Genomic DNA, 14836 nt, shown 5'->3' with positions numbered 1-14836 from the left:
AGTTACCTTTTAAAATCAGTAACGAGTAACGATAACGAGTTACTTTTATAAAGCAAAGAACGGTAACGTAACAAGTTACTTTTATAAAGTAACTTTGCCAACCCTGATAATTACATACAATTAGACATGATTTTTATATATAATTATACGCATTTTTATATAACCACACATAATTGTATATAGCGTGCATATAAAAGGAGTTCGTTATTATTTTTTAAGAATGATACATCGGGAAAACAATTTATTATATATGATTAGATTTGTATAAAAATATGCTTTAAGTCTGTCATTAAAATATTTGAAAATTTTTAAAACAAATGTGAAGTGATGGGGAAGTATAAAAAATAATTGCAATTTTTTTTAATTATTAATGTAAAGTACTTTTCGAGCCATTCAACTTTTATTCAGAACATTTTTTTATCTCTTATAGTTTCGATGATATTCGTTTAGAAAGTAAAAAACCGATTTTTTTTAAAGGGTGTTTTATCCCCTAAAACTAAAATTGGGCACAAACAAAAAATATTTTTGTGTTATGGATGAACTACTCTATGTGTACACAAACTTTCAGAATTTTCTGAATTTTCGGGTTTGCAAATGTAAGCAACAATATATTGTCATTATTGTGCTATCTCTCATGTTTTATACTCAGAAAGGATCTCTACATTCGAAAATCTCTGTATAAATCGACGTAAGCATTTATAGAAACAGGGTATTGTAAGAAAATAGCGAACTGCCGTTAGCTAAAGTAACGCGTAATGCACTCTCAAAAATCTTTGGAGTGGAATTCCACTCTAAAAGTGTTAAAATCCTACCAGTCTTGATAAAGAGTGGCAGGATTTTCACACTTTTAGAGTAGAATTCCACTCTTTTAGATGAAATTCCACTCCAAAAAATTTAGGGAGCAGCCGTTCAATGGCGCCAGGCGTTCCGCGCGATGATCGATAGCGATCGGAGCAAGGAGCTGTCATGCTCCGATATCATGATTCTTTGCATCAACTCGTATGATTGTAAAGGACCAATCAAAGATCCTCGTTGAAGCATCGTTCGCTTCGAGACCGTTTGAATCGCAACTGAGAAGGACTCTACTTTGTGCCGGCGCGGCGCGGCGCGGAGACAGCATAAGTTCTGCGAGGGAGTCGCGCCATTGTCGAGTATTTCTATGTTTGTCGTTAGCCTAAAGTAAGCATCTGTAACATTCGAATAAAGTGATTGTCCAGACAATCTTGTGTGCCTGCATCCCTGCCTTAGAACATATTTTAGATCTGTGAATAACAGTACCGTGTCGAGACAAGAAACCGTCATTCCGTGAACTACGTCTCGTGGTAAAACGGAAAAGAGGACAGGAAAACAGTAATAAATAAGTCGAATCGATTCAACATAAACTGTTTATTCGTTTCCTGACAAATAACCACAGTCGAAGTCTTTACAGAAAATAATCGAAAAGAGAACATTGCCGTATTACAGTTGGAAAACCTCTAGAGTGAGATAACGCGGAGTATCTCTCTTTATCTCTATCTCACTTACTCTTGTGGGAACTTACAGTATCTTTAAGCCATCTATTTTTACCTTCTAATTAAGAGAGTTTCTATTTCTTGTCGTTTGAAAAACTTTAATCAAATAACGGTTTTTTTAAATATATTGTATTTACGCGAAAAAGAGTTTTGTCAATAGGCGTATTCTTCAAAGATGCTTACTCAAAATATAAGAAACATCGCGCTTTTGGTATATATACATTTTTTACACCAAATTTGATAATCGCCGATTTTTATCTTTTTCAAACGGAATTAACAAAGAAAGTCAAGTCTTTTCATGATCGTGGACTATATTATAACGAAAAGGTTGATCCATTGATTCATTAATTTGTTCTTCACACCTAAAAAAAAATAGCAAAATATGCTCATCAAGATGACACCAAAATTTACTTCAGAAAAAATAAAGCAGATGTTTATTATTCTGAAGGAATGGCGAAAAACTCGCAAAGCATTCTTTAAATATAATTTGCTTTAAAAATATATCTTTTATTTCAATAGAATTTCGCATTTAAGCTTTATTCTCCAGAGTAAAGCTTAAATGCGAGATTCTATTGAAATGAAAGATATATTTTTAAGGCAAATTATATTTAAAGAATGCTTCGCGAGTTTTTCGCCACTCTTTCAGAATAATAAACATCTGCTTTATTTTTTCTAAAGTAAATTTTGGTGTCATCTTGATGCGCATATTTCGCCATTTTTTTTTTAGGTGTGAAGAACAAATTAGTCAGTCAATGGACCAACCTTTTCGTTATAATACAGTCCACGATCATGAAAAGACTGGAATTCCTTTGTCAACTCCGTTCGTATAAGATCAAGACCGACGATTATCAAATTCGGTGTAAAAAATGTATATATACCAAAAGCGCGATGTTTCTTACATTTCGAATAAGCATCATTGAAAAATATGCCTATTGACAAAACTTTTTTTATTCGTTTCTGCGATTTTTCGGCGTATTCTTCCACGATGCCTACTTGAAATATAAAAATCATGGCGCTTTCGGAATGTATACATTTTTTACATCAAATTTGATAATTGTCGATCTCGATTTTATACAAACGGTGTTGACAAAGGAATTTAAGTCTTTTCACGTGGACTGTTTTATAACGAAAAGATTGATCCATTGACTGGCTAATTTGTTCCTCACACTTAGAAAAAAATGGCAAAATATGCGCATCAAGATGACTCCAACATTTACTTCAAGAAAAATAAAGCAGATATTTGTTATTCTGAAGAGGTGCGTGGCAAAGAACTCGCAAAGCATTCTTTAAATATAATTTACTTTGAAAATATGTCTTTTGTTTCCACCGAATCTCGCATTTGAACTTTTATGAATTTTTTGGAGTTCAGATGGTCACTGATTTTCTGATACTTTGCGTTCTAATCTTTTTAACTTTACAATTATAAAATTTAATTTTTGTGTGAAAAACATATTACTCCATATTTTTAATTAAGTTTATTAAAAAATTGATACCGTCATTGTGAATATTAAGTTTTAGAGTGTATAGATATCTTTGTAAAAATAACTAATAAGGAAAAGATCGATTTAAGCTTATAAAATTTATAAAGATCATTTATAATTTTATTACTTCGAAAAAATTGAGCTGTATTATTTATAACACGTATTATATATAATAATAAAGTTATTGTTACAAAGACAAATATAAAAAGATTTAGTCAAACAAGTAAAATTATTTATATGTCGTTTTCTACCATTTTGTACCATTTTATACATTTATATAAAGACTTTCTTTTGCGATAGGAGGGTCCAAATGCCTTAATATAGTCTTAAAGACAAGCTAATAAGCAAAGACGATATTGACGCTGTCGTTGCGAATTAAGTCCTAGAATATTGTTTATATCCTCAAGAAAGTAGTAGTAGAGAAGTAATTTATTTAAAAGCTACGACAAATGGCAGATTAAAAATATCTTTGCAATACTTGTTCGCGAGTATCTCTGTTGCGCGACTCCCATTTCCGGTATGTCATTATAGTCTCTTTTATTTTACTTATATTTCATAATACGGACAAGTCTCTAACGAGTCTTACGTCTAATCACAATCAAGCACGGCACTTCAGCGAAGTGACCTTTATAAATACAATGGTCCTGTATTTAGAAATTAAGTAAATGTGTGGTCAGATAATGCTGCGATGAAAAAAAGCAATGCTTCTCTATTTCCATTCAAAATTCATCTTTTATCCCAGTAAAAATTTTTTATCAGTATAACCATCCTTGGTCATAGAATTTTAAACAGTTCTTTTCGCATCCTCAATAACACCACTAGAATCACACCGTCGTTTCATTCTTCCTAAAAGGCTTTAATAACTGCAATTCTCGTTCAACCGTACAGTCATTGTAATACTTGTGATTTGATTTTTCTTCGGAACTTCTTTGCCTAATTTGGGACCCGAAAACGCCATTTGACAGAACTTTTTCCAAATCCAGCGTAGGGATACTCAAGGTCTGCAGCGTTAGCGGTCCCTCATCCTGCAACATTATGTATTCCGGACTGTCTAGTGATGTCTTCCCTTGATGTTAGAAAGTCTGAATATTTTTGGAATCCATTGTTCAACTGCTTTGATTCGAGTTCTAGATAAAAAAAAAAAAGAAAATTTCAGTTTTGTAAAGAGCACAAATTTTATATATGTATACATATATAAAATTATGGATAAGATACATTTATATAAAAGTAATTAAATAAATAAATATCAAATATAGAGTAAGGAAGAAATAAATTAGCCGTTATACGAAATTATATTTATATATATAGAAGGACGAATAAATACAATAAAAAATTTTCTGAAGGGTTAATGCATTTCTATTTTCAACGTTATACATTATAGATAATATTATTAAATTGGAAGTATTAACGCAGAGAGTTTCGCGTTTGCTCTCTGTGCCACATAATATCTGCTGTTACTAGAAAACAGCAATATGTTTTAAGAATACCGTTTTTTTTAAATTTGGAAAAAATCCAAAAGTGTTCCGTTTTTTTTTTAAATTGCTCTTTTGCAAAAAATTGCTGTTTTTGCTATGTAAATGACATGCTATCTAATTTTACAATATTATTTAAAGTAAGACATCTTGTATAAGTGCTAGAATTAATATTGAGCTAATTTTTATATTATATATTTGAAATAATGTATATCACTTGAGATTTAATAATTACATAATTATTAAATAAACTGTTCTAAGAACAAATGTAATCTTAGCAACTAGTTTAAAGACTAATTTAAGTTAATATTTATATTAATTATTCAAAAAATTTTTTCATAATATTAATAATTATCAAGAAACATATACGTTTTATTTTATTTAAGAAATACATTAATTCTGTTTTTATTTATTTTTGTAATTTGCTTTTTGTTTCCCTCGTATTCATATTATTATAAATAAAAAGAAAAACTTTAAGGACAAAAACTTAAAGACAGAAACTAACATTAGTTCAACTTTATACGGACAGTTTTCTAGTTATTTTTCATTCATTAATAAAGATTTTTAACTCTAGTTCGCCATATTCTGATCCGGTGAAATCCTGAAGTGTAATCTCGTTTTATAGTTTGCTTCTTCCTGTATATTGTTATAAATTTAATTATTTCAAATCATCCTCTCGATCTACTATTACTTTATGAGCATGCAATTTACTATAAGTATTTTTTAATTTTTGCAATACAAGCTTTTAAATATTAATTAGAATAAAGTGACAAGACAAAAAATCGAGCTGTTACACGAATAAAAGTATATGGCAAACTACAGGCTCGAACATAAATGTGGCGAGCTAGAGTTAAGAAATCATATCATAAAACAGATAACTTTGATACTGATGAGATACCACCATAGTATAACACTTGTGAGATACCAAATATAGAATACTGAATAATAAGGACTTAGTCAGACTGTTGATGTACGAGAAATAAGCACCAAGATGTCAGTGGAGTCTTGGTCTAGCAGTGAGAGTGTTAGCAGTCGGAACAACGGATCCCGAGTTCAAAGTTCAAACCCACCTAAGCTCTTTTATTTTTCCAAGTATCTTACAGAAAATCTACATCGGAGCAAAAGGCATACGAAGCAGTAATAGCAGTATCTTGCAGATCAACGGAGCACAAGACAGTATCTTACACACTTTTTGAATTTTTCCAATAAATTTTTCTATCCTTAAGAAAAAAAAAACCGAAAAAATCCGCGGAAAAATTGAAAAAAAAACGGATTTTTTTCTAAGCCTTTAAAATTATATGCAGAAGCTTTTCATTATCGCGCTCTGTCTTTTGAGTGTAATCGGGCCTGTTTTGTTAGACATGTTGAGTGCACGTAGTGACGTGCAAAAAAGAGAAAGAAAAAAAGAGAGAGAGGGGCAAACGCTTGCGTGGCGCGGCGATCGGTTGGCAACAAAATGGAGCGATTACCCTGAAGCCCAAATCATACCTAGCGATTGACGATTGCGATTGACGATTGGCGATTACTTTTCAACTAATTAGAGCAAAGCAGCCACTGATTGTTTTGCTCTGATTGGTTTAAAAAGTAATTGCCAATCATCAATCGCAATTGTCAATCGCAATTGTCAATCGCTAGTGTGATTTGGGCTTGAGGCTTAATGCGCACAGGACGCGTCAACGCGTTATGCGTCGTAAGGTAGTCAATTTTTGACTTTTATGGAAAGAAATAAAAAAGCGAAAGAATGATTGACTATTTGGCATGCGTAATGCATTGATGCGTTCTGTGTGCATTGAGCTTTACCTTGATACAAAAAACGCAGGCAAGAATGAACAAGCACCAGCGTTCGCACGCAGGCGCGGGCGATTCCTCTGCCGAAGGCGATCGTCCGGAAAAGACGTTATCTGGAGAAGCGTCGTCCGGCTGCCGTTGTAAGTCCCCGATATCGAAGGATCGCATTTGAATGTTGCGCTCTCAAGGAATGCGTCATGCTTATGCCGTAATGGCGGCGCACGCGGAGACTCGGCCTTGTGCATAGCGCTTGAATTTGAGATGCTCTGTTATCTCGCTGTTACCTCGATCCTGCTGCAACCTTTGGCCGATGCTGCGCTGAGTTTCCGGACGTTGAATATCCGGCTCAAAAGACCAAATTTTTGTTTTGTACATTACCGTGCGTTCAGTAAAAACACCAATCACAAAACTGTATGTATCGCACAGAAGGAGTGCGTCAAGAATACGTAAGAATCGCTGGACTTATCTAACTTGATTGAAATGCATCGCTATGATGCAACGTATAATAAGCGCGGCGAACGCGCCCTGTCGGGCGATGTAATGCGTTAATTTTTACCTTTTTGGGAAAAAGAGCATAGCGCGCGCTTTTCTAGTATTTTAACCAGCGCAGCGCAGTAAAGTTATTGTACTAAACACATTGAATTGGCCGTTGAAGTCGCCCGATGCAAATCCTATCAAAAATGTGCAGGCATAATAAGCACAAGATTCGTGGAAAACGCACGTACACTTTGAAACAGTTATCTCGTGAAATTCGTCGTATATGAAAGTCCTATGCCGTCAATTTGGTCAAGAACGTGCCTTGGAGATGCCAGACAATTATTGACGCTGGTGGTAACTGGACGCATTATTAACGTAATTGCATCTTTGTTCTCATTGAGTATAATGCCTATATATATTAAAAAATTTTTTTAAATATATTCTTTTATAAACTCTGCCACGCTCTTATTTGACTGACTATATCTAATATTGATGGATTTATTAATATATACACTCGACAGCAAAATTAAGGGATCACCTAGTCTGACTCCGAAAAATAGGCGTAATTCAAGAAAGTGTAACTTTGTCAAAAATGATCGTAAAAAAATTAAAAAAAAAAGCATTTTAAAACTTGAAATTTCTAGTTTTGAAATTAATAAGTTATTAAACAATTTACAGATTGTTTACGAAGTTACGCGTATTCAAATGGGGATGCGTCAAATTTTAAAATTTTTTACAAACTTTGCAAAGCTTCACGACGCAAAATAAAAATTGCATGCAAATGCGGTTTACAGCATTCAAAAGCGTGGATCTTTATCTTTAATTTGTGTTTTTGTTGAACTTTGTACGATTTTTTTTACTGATTGTTAGACAACACTGAAGCAAAAATGCTTCCTTTTTTCAATGTTAAATAAAAATCGTACAACGCTCAACAAGTACGCAAATTAAAGATAAAGATTCACGCTTTCAAACACTGCAAACTGCATTTGTGTGCGATTTTTAATTCACGTCAAATAAATTCGCAAAATTCGTAATAAATTGTTCTGCATTTTTATTTTTATCCATATAGCTCTGTAAAAAATCAGTTTTGAAAGTCGATATTAAAAGTGAATGTAGAAACATTAAGCTGTGAAATACGTTTTAAAACATTTGATTTATCATTTTTGTTGATTTATCATATTACACTCTTTTTTGGAGAGTAACTTTTGGTGATCCTTTAATTTAGCTGTTAAAAGGATGCTATACTGACGGGAATTACCGACCATTACAGTGTTCATTAATTTTTGAATTGGCTTTACAGATCACAAAATCCTTTTGCAAAATAAAAATACGCACCAAAACAAAGTCTGCTCTGGTAAATTTTATGAGAAAATCGATCAAAAAGTTAAAAATTCATTTATTTTTGACTCGTGGATCTGTCAACCAAGGTTAATTTTTGTTATTTACTGACGTTCTGTAGCTCGTATGTATAAAATGAGACGAAGGGGCGAACTTCAGAAAACTCTAACAACACTGACTGTGTATCGTTTCAGTCGACCTAACAAAAAAGTTTAATAGGTGAACAGCTGTACGTATCCAAATTTCACTTAGCGCACGTAAACGATGGCAAGAAGAGCAGTGGCTGTAGTTGATAGGTCTTTTTGCAGATGGCGAAATAATCGAAAAACAAAAACTGATCTATGCGTTGGACAAAGAGCGATAGCCTGGTCTCCCTCGAAAAATAATCTGCAATGCCGACGTCGAGGAAGTTCTTCGGTCCTCTGTAGCATCCTCTTAAACGCTCACTTAATCTTTGCTGAAATCGATATTTGAACTTCGTGAAAAAAAATTTATTTTTTTTATTTTTATTATGAACATCACATTTTTAATCCTTAACTATTGAAGTAAAGTTCTACTAAAAGAAAACTTTTTTTATTTACAATTGTTAAAAGATTGTGCGATTTTTAGCTATCATCTCTTCTTTTGTGCAATAATTTTGCAAAAAATCTTTTCTTTACTAACAAGAAACGTTTGCAAATCTGAAAATTTAAAATATTCTGAAATTTTGTATACACATAGAGAGAGTTCCTCAGTAATATATTTTTACAAATATATTTTTTGTTCGTGCCCAATTTCTAAAGGGTAAAATACCCTTGAAGAAAATGTACATTTTCTTTTCGGCGAAATAACTACCGAGAGTGGTGACACGTATAAGAAAATGTTTAAACAGAAGTTCCATCTCGTTATTTTACTCTACGTAACTGCTTATAGATAAGAATGAAAATATTCGTGTTGTTCAAGTTACTCCTGTCACCAACCCTTAAAATTAAACTTTTATCCTTCGTAAATTTATATGAAAATCTCCACACCTCTTTTCACACTTTTTAAATCATTTTTTGTAATATCTTTTATAAATAAAAGAAAAATCAGTATAATTCATCAAATATTTAAAGTCTGTTTAGCAGCTTTATTATTTAAATGGTTTCAAACAGAGATATTTAATTATTATTAATATACATTTCACACAGCTTTCACTATATAAGCATGACAATATTATATGTACATATACTGATGACGACCTAAAAGATGAAACTAATTAAAATGAATCATTGACATATTTGAAGTATAACAATAGCAACATACATTACTTCAATGCTATTTTATTATACTATTATGCAAACCGCATAATAAAAAAAAAAGATAAAACTCTACTTTTAAATGTTAAAATATATGTGAATAATTACCAGGGTTGACAAGTAACGCATTACTTGTAACGTCGTTACCATTACAATTTCTTTTTTTTGGTAACAAATGAGTAACGGCGTTACATTTCATAATTTGTAACAGTAACGGTAACGAGTAGTTACATTTCGTCGGTAATTGTAACGATTTAAATATTTACTTTTATCGTTACTTTGTATAGATGGAGTGCATTAATTTGCTAGATGATAGCAATCTGACGATAACAAACGATTTTTATGATCAAACAATTCTAATATTGAGATGCCAAATAATTATCCAAAAGTTAAATCACTATTTATCAAATACAATACTGCACCCCCAAGTAGTGCAAGTGTAGAAAGACTATTCAGTGTGAGAGATATCGTATTAACACCGCAAAGAGGTCATCTTAATGATGATTTTATAGAACATCAACTTCTTTTAAAAATAATTAACAAATCTTTTTGCTGAAGTTCAATGCAAAAATGCAATCAAAACTAAACTATCTGTGATTATATTGAATAAAAGTATGTATGACATTAGTGCATATAATAAAAAAACGTTGATTTAAAATTATACGTGTATTTAATATAACTGTATACATATATTTTGGACCTTACTTCTTTAGAAGATAAAAAGTTCTATTTATATTTATCTCAGAAATTTGTATATATTTTATTAATGTAAAAAAAGTAACAAAAATAGTAATGATTCGTCAATTTTTGAGTAACGTTAATGGTAACAAGTTACTTTTTAAAATCAGTAATGAGTAACGGTAACGAGTTACTTTTATAAAGTAACTTTGCCAACCTGGATTTTACTTTTAAATTGAGGGAAGGGTATATTTTAATTAATAACCGCAAAATTTATGGACAATTGTATTACTGATGTAAAATTGGTACATTTTTTCGTACTTTAACAAAATTTTTCAATTGACCACTATTTTGTTTTTCAATAAAATGTTATTTATGAAAGAAAAAAACACAAACATAAAAGCATTCATGGTTTTTCCTAATTTTCCTAGATCTAACGTTCTAAAATTCAGTCCGATGTTAGTGAGAAAGCTTTTACAAAAAAGAGAGGATGCTACAGCTATTGGAATCCATGTCGTAAAATTGGCGCAACACGAGTTTACAAATAGGAGATACTTCTCTACTGAAATAGCATTTATCCCACAGCAATCGTAAATAACTCTTTATTTTATTTTTACATAGTAGAATTCCATTTGCGTACGTTTGTGCCTTGAAAGACCCATAAAATCTTGCACATAATGTTGCATTAACGCTCTTTTATGCTGAAATTCCAAAATAGGTAAGAGATAAAAGATTTCTTAAGAGATATAGATACAAAATTTCTGAAAACATTGTGAAAATATATCATTATAAATAAAATAATAATAATAAATTTATTAAAGTGCATAAGTAAGTTAATAAAGTAAATGTAATTTACAATAAAATAAAGAGAAGCTCTATTCATACAGATGAAAATAATGGACTTATAGATAAAAAGCTATAATAGCACGACATGATTTTTACATATTAATATAAAATAATAGAATATAAGTATATTGTAATGTCTAGCACAATTCTCCACAATTCTTCACCCTCTCATTTTCTTTTTTTTGCATATGTCGCGCATACATTTATATTATGCGCTAGCTCATAAGTTTCATTGATTAACAATTGCGTTTAACGCCAGAGAAAGCAAACGGCGAGTATCGTTATCGAGTATCTTTACTTAAAACTTTTATAGAATACTTTTGGTGTTAAATTTTTAAACGTTAAAAATAACAAAGAAGAGAAGACACTCTTATTACTTTCTGCTGATCACCGGTCGCAACAATCACGATAGAGTTCCAAAAAGCATGTCCCCGGCGATCAGGTGTCCGTGAGAAACCCTGCCTTGCCCTTTGCCTTCTCTCGCACATTAGTTATTTAAAATTATATGCAAGTTAGATTTAAAGAATATCATTAAATTTTCCTCTTGATAAACTTTAGAATTAACTTCTTTGATCGCGTCTTTTCGCTGCTTTCTATTTAGATTTAAACGTTGGGGAAATTTACCTTTATATTATAATCGATTCTACGATTTGTACTGTTCTTATCGTGTTGACATTTGATAATACAAGTATTCAATCTATAATATTTACATTACAAATTAAATTATATTATACGTATAATATTGCGTTTAAAAATAAATGTTATTTACTCTTCAGACTTTATAAATTATTTTATATATGTATATGTATACATATTTTTAAATAAGATGAGAAATTAGATAGGACAAATTTTATACAAGTGAATTTAAAAACTCAATCTTGGAACTACCGTGAAAGTTCATATGACATTATTATAATATACATATTATAGGAATCATGTCCACATATCCAATATTAGTCTATTACACTTTACATTTCCGCGTGCTTTCAGATTCAAACAGGCACCATGAAGTCAAGAATGAGTTTAATAACTATCATAATTATTATATTCTACGTGTTGAATGTCGTTGGACGATCATCAGCGGCGATACAAGAGGTATCTTCTTCATCTTTACATATTCCACGATTTCACCCGTTATTAAACAACTTGGAATTTAAAAAACCTCAGAAAAAGTCCTACATTGAAGAATATAAGAGACTACCCCTTTATAACTTTGGCATCGGGAAGCGGATGGATAATAATGAAGATAAAGTGAGTTATACATGAAATAAAACATTCTGTTCTTTTTATAGATCAACTCTTTGTTATGAAAAAGGATTTCTAATTATAAAAATGTTACAGAATCACTATATGATAACGTACTTATAAAAAAATTTGATATAGTGACTGTTGGGAAAATAAATTTGCTCAATTTATCACTTAAATTTTAATTGCTTATTATAATAAAGAATGTAAAAAAATTAGTTTTTTATTATAATAAAAATAATTAAAATTTTTTACTTGAAATAAGTCTTGGACATAAATCAAGTAAATTTTTAATCAAAATAAATCTATTAAAATAAATTGTTGTTATAATTGTGATTAATTAATCAGTTGACAAAAATTATATCCTGTTGATTAAAAATAAATTGTAATAATTGTAATAAATTGTATTAATTATTTTAGTTTTACTGATTTAAAACATTGATTGATATAATAAATAAAGTATTTTATTCACTAATCTATTTGTGATCTTTTCGATATATCAAACACATTTAAGCTAATAATTATTTAAATGCTAAATTATTTTGAAATATAATAAAAAACAATAATATTAATACATTTTTTAAAATTAATAGTCTTTAATTTATTTTAATAATTGAATAAATCAATAATAATTTTGTTTATTATTAATTTTAAATTAATTAGTTAAAACTAAATCGATAAATTATACAATTTTATTTGACAATTTATTTCATTAATTGATTATATTACTCCTTCCATCACAATTATGTACTTTTAAAATTTTATTTCAGTTAACAAATTACTCTATCGATGTCCAATACTGATTTTAAGTAAAATTAGAATTAAATATATTTTTATAATAAAATATAAATTGTGAAAGTTACCGCAATTGATAAAATTATAATATTGAAAATTCAGAATGTGTATAAAAGATTCAACTCTGGTCAATACAGCTTATTGAAAATCAATAATTAGGCGGAAACAAATATGAATGTATAATCTTGATTTTCTCCACAACGTTAAGTTAAATGTTCAAAATGTAATAAAAAGTATTGAAAACAAATCTGAAGGAGCTGTCTATTATTGTAAAAGTCAAGCTTCTAAAATTAAAATTATTATTGAGGAAAAGAGTTACTATTTATCTGTCGAATTAATTATCATTCAATTTGTGTCTTAGTATTTTGTTGTGTTTGACGTCTAGACTCTCTTTCTAATAATAATTTTAACTTTGGACCTTTGAATTTTGATATCCATAAATAATAGGTAGCTTCTTAACATTTAATTTTGGTATTTTTGGTATATTATTTTAATATGTTTTCAATCTAATAATTTAATTCTGAAACAACTCCATGTCTCATAGGCAATATATATTTTTATATTGATTAATTTTTGTAGCCTTACTATATTGTTACATTTTATATCTCTAAATATTGAAACTTTATATGCACAGAGAAACCAGCAATTCTCATTCGGCATCGGCAAACGTCTTCGAGACTTCAGGTTTGGTTTAGGAAAACGCAACGCATACCATCCCTTCAGTTTGGACTTTTTGGCTGATAACATAGAGGGATATCAATCACGCGACAACTCGAACGATTTTATGGGGAACAAACGTAGCCAGTACTTCGGTTTTGGACTAGGAAAACGAACCTGGAAGTTACCACCTGAAGAAATGACTGGAAAAAGACTGAACGATTCTGTAGTCCTGAAATTCTTGCTCGGTTTGGGCAAAGAACCGGATGAGGACAATGATTTAATTCAGTAAAGCGTTCTCGTCGAGGAGCACAAATTGTTATCTTGCTCAATCGCTTTTAATCCCTGGACGATACCAGAGGAAATATCTGATTTATTTATTTCCAAAAATATTTTGGCAAAATACAATAACAGCGGATAAATGATTGAAAAGACTGTACAATTTATTAATTGTTTGACGTTTCAAATTCTAGATGTCTAATATTTTAACAATATAAATCTATTATAAAATCGAGATTTTATGTTGTATAAATCAATAATTAATTGATGTACTTCATGATAAGACAGATAAATATTAAATTAAGTAGATATTCCTATTTTTGTTATAAATTATAAACTCGAGATTATCGAGATTAAATTCATTAAAATTACATATAATGCAGTTTTCTTGAATGTTTATGTCAATACCATCTCGTACCGTGTATGATTTCATTAATTGTCGAAAGCAAAACACACTGTCGACGGAAATTAAGAGCGATATCGAGATTTTCTTTTTATTTTCTAAAACTTGGTATAAAATTAGTGCGCCATCGACAATACTCCCTCCAATGTTTAAAAACAAAAACGCAAGAACGATCTATTTGAAGTAGAAAAATTCTCCGAATATTTCTTTTTAGACATAGCTGTGAATATTGAACAGTTTTGTCTATAAAATATTTGGAGAATTTTTCTACTTCAAATATATCTTTCCATTAAGGAAGTACTGAAGGTAATGTTCTAACACTGACAATGCCTTGAAAATTTTATAAATCGTAGCAATACATTTCCACTTGGACTTTTGGGCTCCATGTCAACGATACTATAAAGATATTATAAAGAAGCAGCATTGCCAATATTTTAAAACTTTGTTTATGAGTAAATAAAATACTCAGCAATATTTCTAAAAAAATTTTATATCAATTTACTAACTTGTTATTAAGATATCAATGATAAAACGACGCAAAATTCTGATGGGCTACATAATCACGCTTCGGCTTCTCGTAAATATTGTG

At 30.3% G+C, this 14836-nt stretch overlaps 1 protein-coding gene and 1 long non-coding RNA gene across 3 annotated transcripts in view; one reads left to right on the top strand and one right to left on the bottom strand.

The window, feature by feature from the left end:
- LOC105196957 (allatostatin A-like) overlaps positions 1–14467 on the top strand; it is a 49185-nt gene extending 34718 nt beyond the window's left edge. Inside the window, exons 2-4 of one of the 2 annotated variants that reach the window (XM_039449525.1) lie at positions 11859–11963; positions 12036–12119; positions 13543–14467. In XM_039449525.1, the coding sequence (XP_039305459.1) occupies positions 11874–11963; positions 12036–12119; positions 13543–13857 (489 nt within the window). In that variant the 5' untranslated portion in view covers positions 11859–11873 and the 3' untranslated portion in view covers positions 13858–14467. Of the gene's footprint in view, positions 1–11858; positions 12120–13542 lie in introns of both variants that reach the window. The other variant, XM_011163122.3, reaches the window with a different exon arrangement.
- On the bottom strand, positions 1370–6796 carry LOC120357835. The gene is made up of 2 exons (XR_005574839.1): positions 6265–6796; positions 1370–4119 (listed from the first exon to the last, which is right to left on the bottom strand). It is a non-coding gene; the product is annotated as an uncharacterized LOC120357835 (long non-coding RNA).
- Positions 14468–14836: the final 369 nt, after the last annotated feature.

Source organism: Solenopsis invicta, chromosome 5, assembly GCF_016802725.1.
Source record: "Solenopsis invicta isolate M01_SB chromosome 5, UNIL_Sinv_3.0, whole genome shotgun sequence".
NCBI classification, from domain to species: Eukaryota; Metazoa; Arthropoda; class Insecta; order Hymenoptera; family Formicidae; genus Solenopsis; species Solenopsis invicta.
The sequence above is the reverse complement of the archived record's forward strand: the minus strand, read 5'-3'. Positions and strand labels throughout refer to the sequence as shown.